The sequence below is a fragment of the Ambystoma mexicanum genome, chromosome 6q (assembly GCF_040938575.1).
Source record: "Ambystoma mexicanum isolate Mex_15411 chromosome 6q, UKY_AmexF1_1, whole genome shotgun sequence".
In the NCBI taxonomy this organism is placed as follows: domain Eukaryota; kingdom Metazoa; phylum Chordata; class Amphibia; order Caudata; family Ambystomatidae; genus Ambystoma; species Ambystoma mexicanum.
Genome location: NC_090937.1, coordinates 663,472,035 through 663,494,463, shown reverse-complemented (window position 1 = coordinate 663,494,463; position 22,429 = coordinate 663,472,035). Strand labels below are relative to the sequence as shown.

At 48.2% G+C, this 22,429-nt stretch overlaps 1 protein-coding gene across 4 annotated transcripts in view; it reads right to left on the bottom strand.

Annotated features, from left to right (window-relative positions):
• The window catches only part of BBS7 (Bardet-Biedl syndrome 7), a 1,458,886-nt gene that overhangs the window by 65,700 nt on the left and 1,370,757 nt on the right, over positions 1 to 22,429 (bottom strand). For 3 of the 4 annotated variants that reach the window (XM_069631158.1, XM_069631157.1, XM_069631159.1), the window contains one exon: positions 14,173 to 14,304. The exons of the other annotated variant lie outside the window; for it this stretch is intronic. In XM_069631158.1, coding sequence (XP_069487259.1) covers positions 14,173 to 14,304 — 132 coding nt within the window. The remainder of the gene's footprint in view (positions 1 to 14,172; positions 14,305 to 22,429) is intronic. 4 annotated transcript variants of the gene reach the window in all.

Genomic DNA, 22,429 nt, shown 5'->3' with positions numbered 1-22,429 from the left:
AGGTGCACTAGGTAGAACAGATTTTAATCGGCACCGAGCCCGAAGGCTTTGACGACTATGACGTCGTCATAGTGGTCAGCTTGGGGCAGGGGTTACCGCGTGCAACTGGAGCCACTGAGGACTGCTGTATCAAGGGTTCACCCGTACCAGCAGCCGCCTTCAGGAAAATGTTGAGCATCTGCTCCTTAAAGGCCTCCCACCTGGCCCTCGATGTAGACCCCGCCTGCTGACAATTTACCGGGGGCATCCAATGAGTCAGTCTCATGCCTGCGACAATGGCGCCACTTTTTCTTAAGGGAGGAAGAGGAGTGACTCCCAGAGTGCGACCGCTTTTTGGTTTTCTTGTGATGCTTTTCCTCCTTTTCAGGAGTAGGCCCTTCCATCTCGGGTTCTAACGACCAGGTGGATGACCGCGCTGCAGACTTCGATGGGGGCCTACCTACTGTGATTTTCTCTGCCCTCTACTGCACTGATTTAGGATTCCTTTTCCTACAGGATCCACAGTCCTCTGTGATGTGACTGACACAAACACCACACGCAGATGATTTGGAATTGCAGACCTTGCAGTGTTTGAAGCCGGACACCTTGGGAGCGGGCATGACTTTGAAATTGCGTTGAATAGAGACGAATTCATTGATTGGAAAGTTCTCTCGTGAGAGAGTTGTTCCTCGAGCATCGTGCTGAGTGTGCAGACAACAGGAACTGCGGTACAGGGGCATAGTGACACAGTATATGTAAGACGACCGACGTCACGTCCGGAGCCGAAGATCGACGCATGTAGGCGAGACCGATCGACGGCCGAGTCGAGGTCCACTATGCCTCCTCTCAAAGTTTTCTGAGCAGCTGACGCTGGAATGGATATCTATCTGATAGGGAATCTGTGGGAGAAAGGTAATCCATTGAAATGAAGGTTCAGGCTGTTGAGGTTTGGGTGGAGGACCCGCCCCTCCAACTGGGAGTCGAATCTCCTCACAAGGCGCCGGGGAGGGCAGATGGATGTGTCCAGCAACTCTGGATACCACGTTCTCCAGGCCCAGTCTGGAAGGATCAGAATCATTGTGGTTCCGAACAGGTGCAACCTCCTGAGAACCAGCAGAATGACAGGGATTGACGGGAACACATAGGAGGTTGAAATTCCACTCGACCGTGCATGTGTCCCCCCAGAGCTCCCCGACGAGGCAATTCCCTACAGTAGAACAACTCGCACTGCAAGTTGACACTGGAAGCAGCAAGGTCCACTTGAGGAGTTCTCCAAAAGGAGAAGATCTACTCCAGAAATCCTGACAGAGCTTCCACTTGTGAGAGGCCAACATGTCTGCTCAAGGCATCGACATTCTCTCATCCGGCCAGATGAGCCACCGTCAGAGACACTGTTCTCCAGAGCCCAGAACCACAGCAGCATTGCTTCTCTGCAGACAGGCAAGGACCCCACACCACCACGTTTGTTGAGGTAATGCATGGCCCCCATGTTGTCCATCAGGATAAGCGTCTTGCGTTTCACAATGTGGAGGAAAGTGACCAAGGGGCAGCCTGAACACGCTCAACTCCAGCAAGTTGATGTTTTCCTGAGACTCAGCAGGAGACCACAGCCTGCTCACCATTAGGTGTGACAGGTGAGCACCCCAATCAGTCAGATATGTGTCTATGACCACGGTCACCTGGGGCAAAGGTTAGTGAAAATGCACCTCTCAGCAAGTTGTGTCACACAGCCCAGCCTCCAAGATCCTGAGCTACCTGATTCAAAATCTTGAAAAGATCGGACATGTGGCCCTGAAACTGTGACCATTAGCAACGAAGAAGCCACTGAAGGGATCTCATGCGCAGCCTCGCCTCCAGAACCACTGGGATTCAGGAGGCCATGAGGCCCAGGAGATGCAGAAAAGCCGAGGCCGGGACTTGTTCCTGGGATTGGAGGACATTGACTATCCGAAAGATGTTGGTCACTCGGTTCTCAGGAGGGAAAGTCCTGCCTAGGCGAGTGTCCAAGACTGCCGCCATGAACCAGAGGTACTGGTACAGTGAAACCTGAGACTTTTTGAAGTTCATGGAAATGCTCAGGCTGTGTAAAAGAGTGCATATGCAAAGTAGATGCTGCGACACCAGATCTGGGGAGCGAGCTCTGATGAGCCAGTTGTCCAGGTAGGGAAAGACATGAATGCCCTCCCTCCTGAGGGGTGCCACTAGTACTGCCAGCATCTTGGTGAAAGCCCTGGGGGCAGAGGGAAGACCGACCGGCAAGACCTTGAACTGGCAATGGTGTTTACCTACTACAAACCTTAGGTACTTCCTGTCCTTTCGATCAATCGGCACATGGATGTAGGTATCCTGAAGGTCCAGGGAAACCAAGCAGTCCTGCAGATCGAGGACTTGCAGAATCTGGGCTAGAGTAATCATCTTGAACTTGTCCTTGCATAGGAACAAGTTCAGCAGCCGCAGATATAGAATGGGGCGCAAGCCTCCATCCATCTTCGGCACCAGAAAATAGCCACCCTTCCCTTGTTCTGAAGGTGGAACTAACACAACTGCGCTTTGTTCGACAGAAGTGGATGGACCTCCTCCAGGAGGAAGTGGTCTGGAGACAAAGGGGTGGCCAGTGGGCTGTGGTGCGCTGAAGTAATGGGAGGTAAAGTTCCTGTCGAATGACCTGTAAGGCTTTTGTTCTGGGATAAACAAGGAACCCCCACCCCGCTGGTAACGACTGGCAAAGCCCATCATTGAGGAGGTTTGGCGCCCGGGGTGTGGCAGGGACAGCGGCCGCTGCAATGCCCCCTGCTGGGAACTCCTTCCTCTGCCTCTTGGGAAGCTCCTGCCTTGCCTTCTTCCCATGGCAGACTGACCACAGCCCCTTGTGACTGTTAGATACCTGTGCAGTTCCCTCTGGGACCACTGCAAAAGATTTAAGGCTACAGGTGTTTGGCAGTAAACCCACTTGGTAGCAGTCTGTACCACCCAGATTTACCTGGTAGCTGTGGCTGAGCAGTCAGACTTCCCTCAAGAAGAGTTAGGCAGTATACAGAGCATACATAATAGGTACAGAGGCACAGCAGTACAAACAAACACTGACCAGATCTAGGTGTAAAAGTATATAATTATTTATTTAAAAGACACACTCATAAATTACACTAGCACCGAAAAGGTAAGTAAGTCAAAACACAGTCACTATTACTTATATGTACATCCCTAGTTATTTGTTGGACAAGTCTAAGTTAACACCACTTATTTCCAAACAGAGGTGAGCGCTTAACGTTAGATGGCACTCCAACAAGTTAGTTAAAAAGGGAGGGAAAAAGGCAGAAATAATGAAAACAGCAAGGAAAAACACTTTTCAGAGATTCACAGTAAGTTTAGCAAGGCAGTCTATTGAGGAGCAAGGAAGTTCGGTTGCCAGGCCCACTCTAGGGAAAGCCAGGCGAAAAGATGCCCAAGATCACACAATGTCACAAGTCTTTACAGGTGAGTAGAAAAGGGTTTTCTCAGTTAAGAAAAGTTTAGTTAGAGTGTCCCAGGCTTACCCAGGGTCGAGCGCCGAGGGTTAAATCTACCCCGTACAATCGGTGTCAAGGGAATACGGGCGGAACACGGTACCTTTAAAATGGAAAGGATCCTCCAGCGGTGGCAGTTGTTCCTGGTAGTGGGTGCAAGTCGCGGCGTCGTCCAGAGGAGGAGAAGATCTCGTCGTGGAGGAAAGCTGGAGGTCGTTGCACTACCAGGGAAGAAACCAGCCGTGGAGTTTTTCCGGTTAAAAGGATGTTACCCTTCTTTCGCGGTTGAGGTAAAAAGTGGTATCTCGGTTGCCGGGGTGCTTGGCACAGGCAAGGCGGCCACAAGATGCTTCAGGGCGGCGAAAAGGAGGCAGAAACTGGTTGTCCCCACCAGTCAAGGGAAGAAGACTCTCCGGCGGGAGATCTTCTCTGTCGTCGGAAAAAGTGGTGAGACGGTTCCGCAGGTGTCCACCGGTGGTGTCGTCTTGGCAGGTCGGCTCGGCTTCTCCCTCTTTGGCTTCTTAGGTCCTGTGGCGACTTCCGAAGAACCAGTCCCAAAAACCCTGCTTTTATGCAGCAAACCCCCATTCATACAGCCTAGCTGTCACTCAAACATGCTAAGTGGTGAGCGGGGTGGCTCACCACCTGGGCCAATCACACCAGAGTGCGACATGAGTTGGCAAGGCAACTCAGTCCAGGGTGCCTAAACCCCCTCCCACACCCCCTGTGGTACCCAGACAGAATGGCACCACTTTGGAGGGCTTCTGTGCAGAAGCCCGCCAAAAGTGGAACAAAGGCTCGACTCGGGTTCAGGGTTACTGAAATGAACCTAGACGCCATTTTGGCAGCGAGTTCTGGTAAAAAATCCCAACCGGTGAATTTATATTAAATAAATAAGCCGGCGGTATCTTTAACATTGCACCAAAAAGTGGTGCATTAAAATCAATAGGAAATCCCATTGGGAAATATTCCGGTGGAATATTTCCGTGGTATCCACTGCCACCAGCCAGAAACTCGGCGAGGGGGGACGGGACAGTACCCCCTCGACAACGGACCCAGGGGCAATCTAATTGCCCCTACCAGTACTTCCACAGTATGATGGTTTGTACTGGTTAAGTTCCTAAGTTAAGACAAGTAAAGTCAATGGTGACTTTACAGACCCAGGGAGACAGTCAGTCCCAGGGTGTGGAGTCTATGTTTGGGGGTCTCTATGACACCCCTGTGTTACTGCACTGAGGTTGCTGTGTAACACACATTCAAAAACCAATGATAGCCTATGGGGAAAAAATACCCCATAGCCAATAAGCACATAGTAAGTCACAGCAACACTCTCAAGTCATGTCCAAGAGTGAGGGTAAAAGAGTCTCACTCTTGGCAGGAGAAAAAAATAAACCCCAAAAATCCAGCAAAGCTGCTGGGGGACTCACTAGGTTAGGAAATACAGCCTAAACAGAGAATTCTCCCTAACACTCGCCCCCCCCCCAGACTAAGGGACAGGAGGATTTAATCCACTCCTGGATGAACCTCATACCTCTAGTCGATGACATACATCCTAGAGAGTCCATCAGCATTTTGATGGTGACACCCTGACCTGTGCTCAATGGTGAAATCAAACCCCTGGAGGCAGATTGACCATCTCAATAGTTTTGGATTTTACCCTTTCATTTGCATTAACCATCTCAAGGGTTGGTGGTCAGTCTGAATGACAAAAGTAGAACCATACAAGTATGGCCTAAACTTCTTCAAGTGCCCACACAATAGCAAAGCATTCTCTTTCTATTGTTGCCCACCTTGTTTCAGGATCCTTCAGTTTTCTACTGATGAAGCAAATGGGGTGTTCCCTACCCTTCTCATCCAGTTGGCTAAGAACTGCGCCTATACCTACATTGGAAGCATCAGTTTGTACAATGAAGGTTTGGTTGTAGTCAGGAGCTCGGAGTACTGGAGCTTGGCAAAGAGCTGTCTTTAGGCTTTCAAAGGCCTGATTGCATTCCTCATTCCATTTGACCTTTTTTGGGAATTTTGGAGAGGATATCACATTCAGAGGAGAAGCTATGGTCCCATAGTTCTCAATGAAATTCCTGTAGTACCCAGTGAGGCCTAAGAAGGCTCTCACCTGGGTCTGAGTAGTAGGTGTTGTCCAATTTTGCACAGCTTCAATCTTGCTGAGCAAAGGCCTTATCTCACCACCTCCTACCTCATGTCCAAGGTAGACCACTTTACTCTGTCCAATTTGGCATTTGCTTGCCTTTGTGGTCAGATTGGCCTGCTCAAGAGCCTGCAAAACATGTCCTAAGTGGTTCACATGGTCCTCCCAGGAGTCGCTGAAGACTGCAATGTCATCCAAGTATGCCATGCAGAAGTCCACTATCCCAGCTAGAACTTGGTTCACCATCCTTTGGAATGTTGCAGGTGCATTTTTTAGTCCAAAAGGCATAACCTTGAATTGGTAGAGGCCAACTGGGGTAGAAAATGCAGTTTTCTCCTTGGCATGGTCTGTCAGGGCTATTTGCCAATAGCCTGACGTAAGGTCCAGTGTGCTGAGGTACTTGGCTGCACCAAATTTATCCACCAACTCATCTGTCCTTGGCAAAGGGTGGGCATCAGTCTTGGTGACTGCATTAAGAGCTCTATAGTCCACACAGAATCTCAACTCTTTGGATCCTGCCTTTGGTACTAACACCACTGGGCTAGGCCATGGACTAGTAGAGGGCTCTATTACCCCGAGATCAAGCATCTTCTTGACCTCACCTTTGATGTGGGTTCTGACATGTTCTGACATCCTATATCCTCTGCTTTTGACTGGCAGACAGTCACCAGTGAGTATATCATGCTGTCCCCAAGGGGTCAAGCCTGGTGAAAGTGAGAACAGGGGGGCAAACTGATTTAACATAGTTTTGCACTCCTCCTGTTGCTCAGGGGTCAGATCTGAAGAGAGATTAACTGCTTCAACCTTTTCGTCCAAAGGTAAGCCTCTCAGGAGGTCAGGTAGACCTTCACTCTCCTCCTCCTCTTCTGATGAAGCTAGGAGCAAGGCTCCTACTTCTGGTCTAGAGACATAGGCTTTGAGGCGGTTGGTGTGGAAGACTCTGGGAGCTTCCCTGGGTTTGCCCAGATCCACCAGATAGTTGACCTCTCCAAGTTTTCCCACAACCTTGAAGGGTCCCATCCATTTGTCTTGCAAGGCCCTCTGCCTTGTTGGAAGCATAACTAGAACTAGCTGGTCTTGAGTAAACTCAACCATGTTAGCCTTCTGATCATGCCAATGTTTGATCAGGGCTTGTCCAGCTTTCAAGTTGTCACTTGCTTCTGCCATCATGTGTGACATTCTCCTTCGGAGACCTATCACATAGTCAGTCACTCTGACTGGCTTGGGGGAAGGAGCACTCTCCAACCTCTCCTTAATCAGGGCCAAGGGGCCTCTGACTGGATGGCCATAGAGAAGTTCAAAGGGAGAGTAACCTACTCCCTCCTGAGGGACTTCCCTATAAGCAAAGAGAAGGCATGGCAGTAGAAGGTCCCACTTCTTTTTAAGGGGTTCTTCTAAAGCACCTATCATGCTCTTCATGGTTCTGTTAAACCTTTCTACCAACCCGTTTGTCTGAGGGTGGTATGCGGTTGAGAACTTGTAGGTTACTCCGCAGGTTTTCCACATGGCTTTCATGTAGTGGGACATAAAATTTGACCCCCTGTCAGAGATCATCTCCTTAGGAAACCCAACCCTGGTAAAAATACCAAGGAGGGCCTTAGCTACAGCCAGAGCTGTAATAGTCCTCATAGGAATTGCCTCAGGGTACCTAGTAGCATGGTCTACTACAAGGATAAACCTGTTGCCTGAGGAGGTTGGGGGATCAAGGGGACCAACAATGTCACTCCCTACCCTCTCAAATGGGACTCCCACAACTGGGAGAGGCACTAAAGGTGCCACATTCTTGGAACCAACCTTACCAGAAGTCTGGCAGGTGTGGCAGCTCCTGCAATATCTATCTACTTCAGCCCCCATCTTTGGCCAATAAAAGTAGAGAGAGAGCCTTTCCTTGGTCTTCTTGAAACTCAAGTGACCAGCCAAAGGAATCTCGTGGGCTAGTTGCAAGAACTGTTGTCTGTTCTCTTGGGGCACTACCAGGCGTTGGTAGGCTCCAGGTGCAGATTCAGTTGGTTCACTGTAGAAGAGGCCATCTTCCCAGTGTAACCTATACTTCCCAGGCTCTTGCCCATCAGCCTGAGAAGCTGCCTGTTGGCGAAGGCCCTCCAGAGTTGGACATTCTCTTTGTCCCTTACGAAAAGCTGACCTGCTGGGTCCACCTTCTGCCAGTAAAGACTGCAGCTCAGGATGGTCAGCCGGGTCCAGGTCTCCAATAAGTTCTGGGCCTCCTACTAGCTCTTCTTCAGAGTCTAGTTCAACCAGACAGGGTTGTACCTCCCTCTCAGCCTCAGCTGGAGGTGGAGTTACAGGTGTAACTTTGGACAACCTCGGGGAAGTCCTTGTTGGAAGCACTGGAGTGCTTGCTGTAGGTTTTTTTCTAGGAGTCTTGGGTTGCCCCTTTGCTCCTGATCTGGTAGTTACTGCAGTAAGTTGCTCCAGTGGAAGAGGAGTGATTTCTGTCATCATCTCCTGAGATAAACCTTGCAGGGTTTTCTCTCTTGCAGGTTTGGTGAGCTCCTGTAACCTTTTACTAGGGGGCCTGGGGGTATGTGACAACTCCAAGAGCTTTCAGGTCATTACCCAACAGAACCCTTCCTGGTACTTCACATTGTATACTGACAGGTATCTTCACAGCCATATCATTACACTGGATGAGAACTGGTAACTGGGGACACATCTGCACAGGCCCTCCAGCTAACTTGGTGAGACATTTGGGTGCCTTAGCAACATCCTCTGCCTTGAAAAATGATTCATCCACCACAGTTATGCTGGCCCCAGTGTCCCTGATGGCAGGAGTCTCCTGACCATTCACCTGGACACTGTCCTTATAATACTATTTAGTATTATCTGGGATAGACTTATAGACATCTAAATTCTGTTGCTCCCACAACCCCAGAGAGACTAAAGAAACACTGGCTGAGACTCCAGTGGGTTCATCAGCCAGTAGTAGAAAGTTTCCACTTGCCATAGGGACTTCCTCCTCTGGAGCGAAGGCTAAGGAGACAAGCTGGACCCCTGAAGGTTTACCCTTACATCTGGGATCTCCTTTCACATGGTCAGTAGCCTTACAAACATAACAGGATCCAAAGGTCCTTTGGAATGGAGGCTTGTTCTGACCTCCTTCTGGTTTGGCACCAGAAGGTATACTGCTCTGCTGTGGTTTCCCAGGTGGCTTACCCTTATGGTGTGGTTTGGGGCCCTCTTTGGAATTGGAATTATTTGAATTCTCTTTGGAGTCTTTCTTAGGCTGCCTCCCCTCATCCTTCTTCTGCGTTACCCCAGAATCCTTGTGAGTAGCCCTGTTGGCAACCCACAAGTCAGCAGCCTTAGCTAGCCTTCTAGGATCTAATTCCTGTGAATCAGCCAAGTGCTGTCTGAGCTCAGGAGAGCAGGCATCATAAATTGACTCCATCATTACAAGATTTCTCATTCCTTCATAAGTGTTCACTTTGTAACCCTTAATCCATCCCTCTAAGTTTTTCAACCCTTCACACACCCAGGTAGCCCAAGGGGGGTACCATCATGGTTTTTGAGGCCTCTAAACCTCCTAAGATACTGGGAAGGGGTCTTCCCAAACCTAGCTATCAAAGCTAGTTTCACACATTCATACTCTTTCCTATCCTCCTCCCCCAACTCCATTACTGCATCAGTTGCAACAGGGGGAAGCCTAGAGAACAACCAGGTGAGTAACTCATTACCTGTGATGTTCTGGAGCCCATGATTATACTCAAACATAGACAACCAATCCAACACATCCAACTTAGGCTCATACATACCAATCAATTCTTTAGGCATCCGGGGTCTTTTAGGACTGGAACTTCTAGAGGAGCCAGAGAGAGAAGCATTCTCAACAGATAATTTCTTCATTTCTAGCTCATACTTGAGCTCCATTTCTCTTAGCCTTAGTTCTTTGTCAGTTTGAGCATTAAGTTTCTTGTACTCTAATTCAAGTTTCATTTTCTCCAGTTCATAGTACTGAGGACCAAATGTGGGACCTGGCAAAGGCCCAGTAGGTACAGCTGGTAGAGCAGACAGAGGCCTAGAGGGAACATCTACAACAGTTTCATCTTCCTCTTCTGGTTCTGATCCAAGATCATCAATACTTTTGTTCAATATCAATATCATTGCTGTTCTCTACATTTGCTGGAGTGTTAGGTTCCTCTGAACCATCATCCAGACTTTGGTTTTCTAACAACCTTTCTATTAGCTCCATTTTCTTTCCTTTAGTCATGAGATTCTTATGCTTACAGAGAAGTCTTAGACAATCAGCAGTTTTTGTAGCAAGGGACTCTTGACTATAACTTTCCATAGTAGACAGGTTAGAATATGACTTTTTCTTTTTGTGCTTTAAGCTTTGTGGTTAGTTGCACTAAGGTATCTCAAAAGTACACTAAAGTGTATGCTCAATACAAATCCCACCGCTGTACACCAGTGTTAGACAGAAACCTGTGCAGTTCCCTCTGGGACCACTGCAAAAGATTTAAGGCTACAGGTGTTTGGCAGTAAACCCACTTGGTAGCAGTCTGTACCACCCAGATTTACCTGGTAGCTGTGGCTGAGCAGTCAGACTTCCCTCAAGAAGAGTTAGGCAGTATACAGAGAATACATAATAGGTACAGAGGCACAGTAGTACAAACAAACACTGACCAGAGCTAGGTGTAAAAGTATATAATTATTTATTTAAAAGACACACTCATAAATTACACTAGCACAGAAAAGGTAAGTAAGTCAAAACATAGTCACTATTACTTATATGTACATCCCTAGTTATTTGTTGGACAAGTCTAAGTTAACACCACTTATTTCCAAACAGAGGTGAGCGCTTAACGTTAGATGGCACTCCAACAAGTTAGTTAAAAAGGGAGGGAAAAAGGCAGAAATAATGAAAACAGCAAGGAAAAACACTTTTCAGAGATTCACAGTAAGTTTAGCAAGGCAGTCTATTGAGGAGCAAGGAAGTTCGGTTGCCGGCCCACTGTAGGGAAAGCCAGGCGAAAAGATGCCCAAGATCACACAATGTCACAAGTCTTTACAGGTGAGTAGAAAAGGGTTTTCTCAGTTAAGAAAAGTTTAGTTAGAGTGTCCCAGGCTTACCCAGGGTCGAGAGCCGAGGGTTAAATCTACCCCGTACAATCGGTGGCAAGGGAAGCCGGGCGGAACACGGTACCTTTAAAATGGAAAGGATCCTCCAGCGGTGGCAGTTGTTCCTGGTAGTGGGTGCAAGTCGCGGCGTTGTCCAGAGGAGGAGAAGATCCCGTCGTGGAGGAAAGCTGGAGGTCGTTGCACTACCAGGGAAGAAACCAGCCGTGGAGTTTTTCCGGTTAAAAGGATGTTACCCTTCTTTCGCGGTTGAGGTAAAAAGTGGTATCTCGGTTGCCGGGGTGCTTGGCACAGGCAAGGCGGCCACAAGATGCTTCAGGGCGGCGAAAAGGAGGCAGAAACTGGTTGTCCCCACCAGTCAAGGGAAGAAGACTCTCTGGCGGGAGATCTTCTCTGTCGTCGGAAAAAGTGGTGAGACGGTTCCGCAGGGCTCCACCGGTGGTGTCGTCTTGGCAGGTCGGCTCGGCTTCTCCCTCTTCGGCTTCTTAGGTCCTGTGGTGACTTCCGAAGAACCAGTCCCAAAAACCTTGCTTTTATGCAGCAAACCCCCATTCATACAGCCTAGCTGTCACTCAAACATGCTAAGTGGTGAGCGGGGTGGCTCACCACCTGGGCCAATCACACCAGAGTGCGACATGAGTTGGCAAGGCAACTCAGTCCAGGGTGCCTAAACCCCCTCCCACACCCCCTGTGGTACCCAGACAGAATGGCACCACTTTGGAGGGCTTCTGTGCAGAAGCCCACCAAAAGTGGAACAAAGGCTCGACTCCGGTTCAGGGTTACTGAAATGAACCTAGACGCCATTTTGGCGGCGAGTTCTGGCAAAAAATCCCAACCGGTGAATTTATATTAAATAAATAAGCCGGCGGTATCTTTAACATTGCACCAAAAAGTGGTGCATTAAAATCAATGGGAAATCCCATTGGGAAATATTCCGGTGGAATATTTCCGTGGTATCCACTGCCACCAGCCAGAAACTCGGCGAGGGGGGACGGGACAGTACCCCCTCGACAACGGACCCAGGGGCAATCTAATTGCCCCTACCAGTACTTCCACAGTATGATGGTTTGTACTGGTTAAGTTCCTAAGTTAAGACTAGTAAAGTCAATGGTGACTTTACAGACCCAGGGAGACAGTAGTCAGTCCCAGGGTGTGGAGTCTATGTTTGGGGGTCTCTACGACACCCCTGTGTTACTGCACTGAGGGTGCTGTGTAACACACATTCAAAAACCAATGATAGCCTATGGGGAAAAAATACCCCATAACCCATAAGCACATAGTAAGTCACAGCAACACTCTCAAGTCATGTCCAAGAGTGAGGGTAAAAGAGTCTCACTCTTGGCAGGAGAAAAAAATAAACCCCAAAAATCCAGCAAAGCTGCTGGGGGACTCACTAGGTTAGGAAATTCAGCCAGAGATGACTGTGCGGAAGGCTTCTGCCCTGCTAGGCCCAAGGATTTAGCAATTGCATTAGACAACCTGACCTTCTGGAGGGCATTGTCAGCCTTGGCTCCAAAAAGGTTCTGGCCATTGAAAGGCATGTACAATAGCCTGGTCTGGACGCCAGCCACAATCCCCGCCGTCCTTAGCCACCAGTAGCACCTGACCACTGTTTTAGTGGCCATGGACCTGTCCACACAGTCTGCCGTGTCTAGTCCTGACTGGAGCAGCATCTGGTGTGCCACTTCCTTGCCATCAGAGACCAAACAATCCCTCCTTTCTCCCTCCGGGATGTACTCAGCCGCATTGGCCAGTGCCATCCAAAGGCCAGAGGAGAACATCGCCATGGCGCAATAAGCATTCACATCCCACAGTGCAAGACAGCCTGATGCAAACACCTTCTTGCTCCATGTGCTGAACCTGTCACTCTCCCTGTCGGTGGAAGGAACAGAAAGGCAGAGGTCTTCAGGCTGGGGGGTGCTGTCGAGTGGCTGCAAGATGGCCGCAACTCTTTGAGCCTCCGGGTGAGCCGCCAGCGTATTTGCTGTTAAACCCGCTTTGGGGAAACAGATTTGAGCCAAACACATACATCAGCGCCGGTGGGGCTCTGCTACAACTTGCCGAAGAGCTGTTCCAAAACTCCTCGGAACCCCGGAGTTAGGACCAGGACAACTTGCGACGGCCCACGCAAGCCGTACTTGTGGGAGACGGAAGCTCCAGCCGAATCAGTGTTTACAGGGTAACCTGCACTACACGCGGTGCAAGCCGGCCGCTGCAACGCCGATGAACTATCCTGGACGAAGGCCTGGAAACACGAGGGAGCACAATGGCTCCGGCCTCGGGGCAGCGGGACCCACAAACTATACACCACGTACGCAGCAAGGACTCTGATGGTAGCCGTGGCTCTATCCTCAGGGCGGGGCACTGAAAACATGCATAGACCCGACCGCTGCAAGGACCAGCAGAGGAGACTCGTACGTCGGACCGTCACTGGATGCCTTCTTGCTCATTTACAATCTAAAGGTACAGTGCGGGCAGTCTGGGGAAAGGGTGGAGAACCACTGCTCCTGAACATCCCTCACTTGCAGCTGGATTTTATGTTGGACTGCTTTGTTGTCTACAAATGTAGCGTGCATGCACGTGTGCATTAACTGTTCCCTTCACATGAGTAGGTCATCGGAAGGAGGCAGTGGCAGCATAATATAACGGAACTGACAGTGGGAACTGACCACTGTGCCTTAATTCTCTTGTTCAGTGACCCAAGGATACTCCTTTACAACGAGGGGTGCAACATTGCTAGGCAACAGGGACTAAGTTGCTTGAGAGCCTTACTGGGGCCCGTGAGGAGACGATTTAAAAAACTAATTTGGCTCACGCATCTTCGGTTGGCGTACACGTACTGTGGACTTCACACCCCCTTTTTCACTTTAGGATTATGCGGAGGGTTAGTAGACGGTTCCATGGATGGTGATGGTTGATGTTGATGCTCAAATGCTGCACTTCTGATACCTTTGCATTGACAGGCTGTTGTAAACTACTTATAACTTGTATATAAAACAGTAAACACCGATGCCTGTAGCGCATCAGCCATCACCCTACTAAATCGGTGGCAATCATTGACGAAACGCTGGCCTTGCCTGATGGGGATAAAACTAACCATGCCCAGAGGGGAGGAGGGTAATCAGAAAAAGCAGAATACGCTGGATGCCTTTGCCAGACAATCTAATCTACATCACCCAGAGAAGTTGATTGACCCACAAACCGAAATGACCACCTCTGAGACACCTGATGAGTCACTAAGCCTTAAACAGGTGATGTAAAGGAATGCAAGCCGGATTTGCCTCCATAACTGAAAAATTAGACGACTTCACAACCAATACAAACACATTGAATGGTAAAACAGAGAAAGCCTGTACCCGGATGACGTAGGCAGAAGCGCGCATTGGATCAACAGAGCACGACATAGTCGCTTTGAAATCTCAAATGTCAAAAGTCACTACTGACCTGAAAAGAGCCTTGTTGAAATGTGACGGCTTGGAATCGTGTTCGCGGAGAAGTAATATACGCATAATTGTCCTGCCGGAAAACTTTGGTAGTGGCCCCATGGAAGAGAGCGTTGAGAGCCTTTTGAAAGACCTGTTTGATAAGCAAAACTACTCAATGTTTGTGATGGAAAGAGCCCACAGAGCAACACTGGCACGTCCTAAACCCAGAGCCCCTCAAACAGCAATTATTACAAAATTACTCAATTATAGAGACCATGACACAGTGCTGCGTCTAGCCCGAGAGAAAGGGCTGTTACACTATGACAACACTACAATCCACTTGTAACCGGATTTCTCCTTGGCTGTCGTGCAAGAACGCAGATCCTTTTTGGGCGTATGCTCTAGGAAAAAGTGATCGCATATGCTATGTTATATCAGGCGCGCCTATGGATCCTATACAGGGGCAAAGCAATATTCTTCACCCTCCTTGAGGAATAAGTGAGGAAGAAGTGAACTACACTGAGGCCAATATACCAAACGCTTCCAAACCAGCGGAGGAAGTCGCAGGCACATCACCTCTACCCCCAACTTGAATAGTTTGATGGAACACTGACGATTTAATATAAATGATGGGCGTGAACACTTAAATCACTTACACTCACCTACCTCTCTTTATTATGCAAGTAATTTTGTCAGAGCAACGTGATCATGCTGTAATGCTAGGGGGTTAACGTTGAATTAGGCTGTTGCCCTTGGAATATAGAGTACTTGTTCATATGATCGCCGGCGGCCCCCCATCAAGCTTGGGAGTTAAAACAGCGACCCCCCCATGCAAGGTTGCGGTTTTCTATTTTGGTATAGCACGTATACACAGGTTGGGGATGTGCACAAATGTTTGAGGAAATGTGGTGTGGGTGGTATTCATGGCCCTTATTGAGAGGGTAATGCGGGAGGGAGTGGGGATACAAGTTGGGGAAAAATTTGGGGGAACATGTTCAGATATATACAAACAATGATTCAGAGTGGCAATCAATCAAAATCCAGTGGCAATGGAAGGGCACTTACACAACAGCATTGTATACACTACTACTTTATGTTACCTGGGAGACTATTAGAATCGCACCTTTCCTCATAGCGTTTATAAATGTCTCCTTCGCCTCAGGATCCGTCCCCGCTATCCTCAAGGAACTTGGGTACGCCCCCTTCTAAAGAAACCCTCCCTCAACCCCACCTCCCCCAAAAACTACAGACCTATAACCACAGTCCCCTTCCTACTAAAAATCCTGGACAAAGCAGACTATCTACAAGTCCAATGTTTTCCTTGAATCCAACAACATCCTTGGCCTTCGACAGTTTGGCATCCGCCCTGGCCACGGAACGGAAACAGCCCTCCTCGGCCTAAAAAAACAGATTGATGTCATCAGGGACATAGCAAAACCCGCCCTACTCCTCCTCTTAGGCCTATCGGCCGCCTTTGACCTTGTTGATCACAAGATACTCGCCTCTCCTCCTCAGCACATTTCTTCCCCCACGCTATCGCCTGGATCACTTCCTTCCTCCAAGGCATAGCCATGAGAGTATTTTCCGACCAGGTTTCCCCCCAAACCAGCCATCATCCTATGTGGAGTGCCGCAGGATTCCTGCATAGCCCCCACGCTCTATGACATCTTCACCAGACCACTTTTCACATACTGGATTCACTCAGCATCGTGTACACAAACTATGCTGACGATACACAAGTTCTCCTCCCCCTATCGGGCGACTATGAGGCAGATGCCAAGACCCTTAACAACGCCTACTCTGCCATCCACACCTGGATGGCAGAAAACTGGCTCTTTGCCTCGACAGGGAGAAGACAGAACTATTACTGTTAGGGCCCACCGACATACTAAAGAAAGCTGACAACCAATACTCATCCTTCAATATTGGCAACACCCATATCCCAGTCTCACAGGCTGTAAAAACACTTGAGGTATACCTAGATGCCAACCTTTCCATGTCCAGACAATTGAACGCCATTGCATCCCCTGCAGCCTACTACACAAAACTACTAAATGCAGCCAGGCCCTTCCTTACCACTGGAAACTGCCTAACTACTGCAAGAGCTTTAACTGGGTCTAGATAAGACTATTGCAATGTCCTCTTTGCTGGCACATCCGCAAAAAATCTTGAGAAACTCCAAATGATCCAAAATAATGCTCTCCGTGCCGCCATAGGCACCCCCAAAAGGGAATACATCTCTAATGCTAGAAGACAAGCCCACTGGCTACCCATCAGAGAACGGGTCTTCTTTAAGACACTTGCCCTAACCCACAAGTGCGTCAACCACACTGCCCCACCTTACCCATCGCAGACAGTAAACAGACCCATCTCTTCCAGACCAATGAGAACACCCTACGCCAACTGGCTGGTAGTACCCAAAGTGAAACGTGCCAGAGGGGGTGGCGTAAGCTATGCTTTTCATAAGGCCATCAAAACATGACTAGTTACTTAAACCTGTACAGGAAAAGCATGCACAGTTATGCACCTCTACTTTGCTAGGCCAATACGCAATCATGTTGTGCTAGCTCTATGACATATTCTAATGACTCATGGCGCAATCACATTATGTAAGCCCTCTGTAACCAAATCGTCTTCCATGCAACATATTATGTAACACAAAATACAATACTTCTGTAACTAAACCGCTCTCCATTTAACAGCGCCACGATGCCTCTGGGCTGTTTCTGTGCTTTATAAATGCAAATAAATAAATAAAATAAAATCCATAGCTGGAATGTCAGAGGGCTAGGGAATTACATCAAGGCAAGAAGAATTATAGCCTATGTGAACCGTCATAACATCCAGGTCCTGTTTCGACAGGAGATGCATGCGGTTGGTATCGGAAACACCTAATTTGAGGCAACATGGGGCCCAAACAGGTATTATACTGGATATTCAACACAATATACTGGATATTTAACACAGTTAACCTTGATACATAAGAAAACTGTGTTTACGCAATTACATACACAGATAGATCCCGAGGGGCGATATGTTGTAGTACACAGTAAACTACTTAATAAAGAGGCCCTGCTGGTGAATACATACGGGCCTAACATTGATGACCCTGACTTTTACTTGAAGATAGCGGACTTGCTATTACCATATATACCCGCTGCAGTACTCTGGAGGGAGACATGAATACTATACTGGATTTATCTCTTCACTCTACTGGATCGAGCTCCAGACCGTTATCGAAGGCAGCCAGGTGTATTGCCACAATACTTGATAGACTACATTTACATGATATATTGCGTACGCTGCACCCAATGGAGAGGCAATATGCATTCTATTCCACGGTACACAATATGGCATCACAAATAGACATGTTCCTTGTATCCGACCACCTAGTGGGACAGGTGACAGAGGTTTACATATACCCACAAACTTACTCTAACCATTCTCCGATTACAATATCTCTGCTGTGGGGCAACACAGATCGTGGTATGTGGAAGTTAAAGTCACTGGCACTGCAGGACTTCGTTTTCAGAACAGATCTTGAGGATGACATCAGTAAAAGAAAATTCTAAAAATGCAATAAGTCTCAGTGACTAGTGAAATAAAGGCTCACATCATGATTAGTTGCGGAGCAGGTCATAATAGCCAATAGACCTCGTTAAACTAAACAACAAACAAACGATCCATACAAATTCAGACTCATCTTGCAGTTCGGTGTGGGGTGATCCATTAGTCTGGGGGCTGCATTTAATAGGTGTCGTAAGTGTGCGGCCGTCGCATCACCTAGCTATGTATTCCCGGGTTGCAAGACCAGGGCGTCTTTGCTGTGTGCTGCTGTATTCCGAATGTTCTGGGCCTTCATGGCGGTTTGTCGTCTGACGCTGGAACATAGCATCAACCAAAGATTTCCAGGATTCAAAGGTGATGACAAGATTGTCATCTTGTGGGGGTGCAGATTTTGCCCAAGTCCTTGTCTCTGCTTCGCACCAGGCCTCAAGGTCGTGGAGCGAGTGTGTGCAGTGTGGGCCCTTCGATGATTTACAGGACATTTTGATCCTTCGTATTGCGAGTATGCATGCTAGGTCCATGAATTTAGTGACATGCTTATGTTTTCTTTGTCTAGAGTATGTACCCAACAAACACTCCCGTGGGCTCCCGGAGTATCTGACAATCCCTGCCTTCTTGCATGTTCCTTCAATTTGAGACTAGAAGGTTTGCACCTTGACACACCCCCAAAACATGTGCATGAGGTCTGCTTCATCTTGGTGGCATCTAGGGCATTGGGGCTGTGACTCCTTGTTGAACTTAGCTATCCTGTTGGGGGTCATGTATGTTCCGTGAAGCCCATTGATTTGGAGTAGTTTGAATCTGCCATTTTCGGGACACTTCTTTGTGGAAGTTGAGCGCTCGCTCCCATTCTTGGTCTGTGATAACAGAACCCATGTCCGTTTCCCATCTTACTTTCAGTTTTGGATCCCTAATACTGACTCCTTCCAGTAGGAGACTACGTAATCTGGTCACGGGTCACCAGCCACTAGAGCCCTACATCAAGGCTAGTCGCCCTGTCTCTTCTGATTCAGCTGGCCATCCTCCCCATTTATGTCACGCAACTTCCTTTACTTTCATATATTGGAGAAATTTACTTTTGGGTAGGCACGATTATTGTGTTAAGTTGTCTATATCCCTGAATTGGCTGTTGTCACACACGCCTGCCCATGTATAGAGCCCCCGCCCCCACTTGTCCCAACGCCTAGCAGCTCCCAGGTCTGTCCTGATTTTACACACATTAATAATTATTGGTACATTAGGTGAATATGGGTTACATATTTTGAGTAGTTTTGTTGTCCTACACCAGATCTGCATACCTCGTCTCACCAGCAATGGGGATGTGTTTGCACAGCTAGCCGGGAACCATAGGGTTTCATTGAGCCTTGCTGCAGACACCAGTTTTTGCAATATTCTCGATTCTGATGTGGGACGGTCTTCCAGCCATATTGTAGCAAAGCTTAGTTGGGCAGCCAGGTAGTAAAGTTCGAGATTAGGCAACTGTGCCCCTACGTCCTTGTAAGGTAGTTGCAGTACATTGAAAGCTAGTTTGTGGTGACTTGTGCCCCATATGAAGTCTCTGATCATTGAGTTGAGCCGACAAAAAAAAGCTGTCCCTGTATAGTGGTGAACTTTTGTGAAGTTGTAGCGGAATCTCGGGAGTACAATAATTTTAACAATGACAATTCTGCCCATAGTTGACAGTGGCAGTCTGGACCAGAAGAGAAGGGATTTCTCAAGGCCCCCCATCACTCTGAGAGTGTTGCAGTTGTGTGTTTCCATAGGTGTGTGTGCAATCTGGCTGGCCAGGTACCTGAATGACTTTGTTTCCCAGGGGAGTCCCAAATCAGGCAAAGTGTTCTCGTCCACCTCCCGGAGACCAGCCAGCGGGAAAAGGCAGGATTTCTGTCTACTGAACAAAATCCCCGATAGTTCTGCGAACCTGTTTAATACCTCCAGAATTATGGGGCAAGCATGTCGGGTCTCACAAAGGTAGAGCTGGGCGTTGTACGCGTAGATCGATATTAAGTGTTGGGAGTCGCCTATCCGGATGCTCGCCGCCAGGTATTCCCGTCGCAGGAACACCCCAATGGGTTCCATGGACAGTACATACAACATGGGTGAGAGCGGGCAGCCCTGACAGGTGCCCCTCTGTATGTTCCATACTCCAGATATTTGTTTACCTGATTTCAAGTGTAAAGGAGTTTTACCCAGTGGATGAATTCTCAGCCTAGCCCAAAGTTCTGTAACGATGTAAGCAGCCCCTTCCAGTAGACTGAGTCAAAGGCCTTAGTGGCGTCTAAAGATGCCACCACATATTGTTCCTTGCAGTCGTGTGTTTGGTCTTTAATATGCTGGAGTCTTCAGAGGTTCAGGGCCGTGCAGCGTCTGGGTATGAACCCTGTCTGATCTGTGTGCACTAATGTGATAACTCTACGAAGGCGTTTTGATAGTACTGTTGTGAGTATCTTTATGTCACAGTTTAGCATGGGTAGAGGTATGTATGAGTCGCATCTGTCGAGTGGTTTCCCGGGTTTGGGGATGGGTATCACTAGAGTTTCCCTCATGCCCGCTGGTACTGAGCCGATGTTGTAGGTCTCTACAAACACTTTCTGGGGCACTGGGGTCAGAGTGGTGTTGTACGCCTTGTAAAATTCTGATGGCAGTCCATCTGTGCCTGAGATTTTACAGGTGGGTAAGGAGGCTATGGCTTTGCTTAGCTCTTTAACAGTAATGGGCAGATGCAAGGAATCTCGTTGGCTGTCAGAGAGTCCTAGGAGTGGAATCTGGGAGAGCACCTCATACAGATCTTTTTGAGGGACTGGGTTATCATGCTTGTACAATTGTGTATAAAAAGAGGTAATGGTTTAGTTGATCATTAGTTGGGATCTCCATGGGGCCCTGCACTCGTCAAAGCATTGTGGTTTGGGGTTTTCCCGTTTGCAGAGCCATGCCAGCATTTTCCCAGGCCTATCCCCTTCTGCGTGAGCTCAGGCTATTAGAGCAGTGTAGTCGAATTTGGCCAGTCTGTCCCAGGCATCGCGACACCTGGAGCGCCCCTTTGTCAATTTTCTTTCCAGCGATTGCTCGCCTGGGTGTTGGGATTCTAGCATTTTTATTTCCTCCTCTGTGGACTCTGAGCTCCCGCAGTGTCCGGCGGATGCCCCCTGCACTGGCTATGACCTCACCTCTGGTCGCCTCTTTCAGGCGTTCCCAAATGGTGCACCAATTGCTCACGCTTCTGACATTATGTCCAAGGAAATTAAGTAGAGAGTCTGATAGTGCCTTCCTAAAGGCTATGTCAGTTAGGGCCCCAGTAGGGAGCAGGTGCTGAGATGCCTGGGACAGACTGGCCAAATTCGACTACACTGCCCAAATAGCCTGAGCTCGTTGGGATAGGTGGTCTAGGATATGCCATGCAACACTCAATTACTAGCACGGAGTGGTCTGACATTGGGCAACCTAGATATTCTGCGCTGGTTAGTTCTGCAAGGTGTACTGATCCCGTAAAGAAGTAATCAATCTCTGTGCGCAGTTTGTTGGGGGATGAGTAATAGGAGTAACCTCTACTGTCGGGGTGTATTTCCCTCAATACGTCTATCAGGTCAAGGTCTTTTAGCATCTCGTTCAAGGCTATAGAAGCCGGGGAGGGACCGGCATTTGGTGGAGTCGATCTGTTTACCGTAGGGTTTCTAACACAGTTAAAATCCCTGCCCCATAAGATGAAGACCTCGCTTCTGGTTGCTACAAGCTTGCTTAGACTGTGCGTGTGCACTGGTATTTTGTGGTTTGGGAAGTAAGAGTTGATTAAACAAATTTCCCTGTGTTCAAGGTATCCCTTAATGATTAGATATCTCCCCTCTTTGTCCCTGACTACTTTCAATAGTTGGAAGGGCAGAGAGCTGTCAAACCAGGTAAGCACTCCTCTAGCGAATTTAGAATATGTGGCCCCATATCCCGTTCCACCCCAGCGGGCCAGCAGCGCTTCTTGTCCCGAAGGGATTAGGAGTGTCTCCTGGAGTAGTACTATTGATATGTGTTTGCATTGTTTATAGTATTTCGCCCTGTTTCTCCAGAGGTAGAAGCCCAAGCCCTGTACGTTCCAGGACATGATTTCTTTTTTTTAAACTTTGTTTATTGATGGTCTTAACAGATACAGTACACTGCGCATTTATAATAATAACACATTAAGTTTCTTGTCACACTACAAGCATATAATGATACGTTTGCATTTATATAGAAGCTTCATCTTCTGAGGCCATTTCACATAAATACATTCGAAATGGGGCCCATATATCTTTGGGACGGTTGCTTATTGGTACAGTGTTCTTCGCATTCGTTGACATATGGCAGTTCTCTGAGAAAGTTCTCAATATTTGGTGAAGATGGTTTCTTCCAGCATTTTAATATACATCTTTTCGCTACCGCACAGGAGACATTGAACAGTCTCCTAGTGGTTTCCGCACTCTTACCGATGTCCCCAAATAAGTATTTTTGGAGGGTCAGGGAGGCTGGAATCTGGGTTATGTTCTCTATGATTTCTGATACTTTTCCCCAAAATCCCACCACTGCCAGGCATTCCCAATACATATGAAACGACCCTGTTTGAGGTGTTTTGCATTTAGGGCATTCCCCGGTTCCATCAGTTGTGAATTTGGCCATCTTGGCCGGGGTGTAGTGGATTCTGTTCAGTACATTGAACTGGACCAGCCGTAGGCCTGCATTTAGCG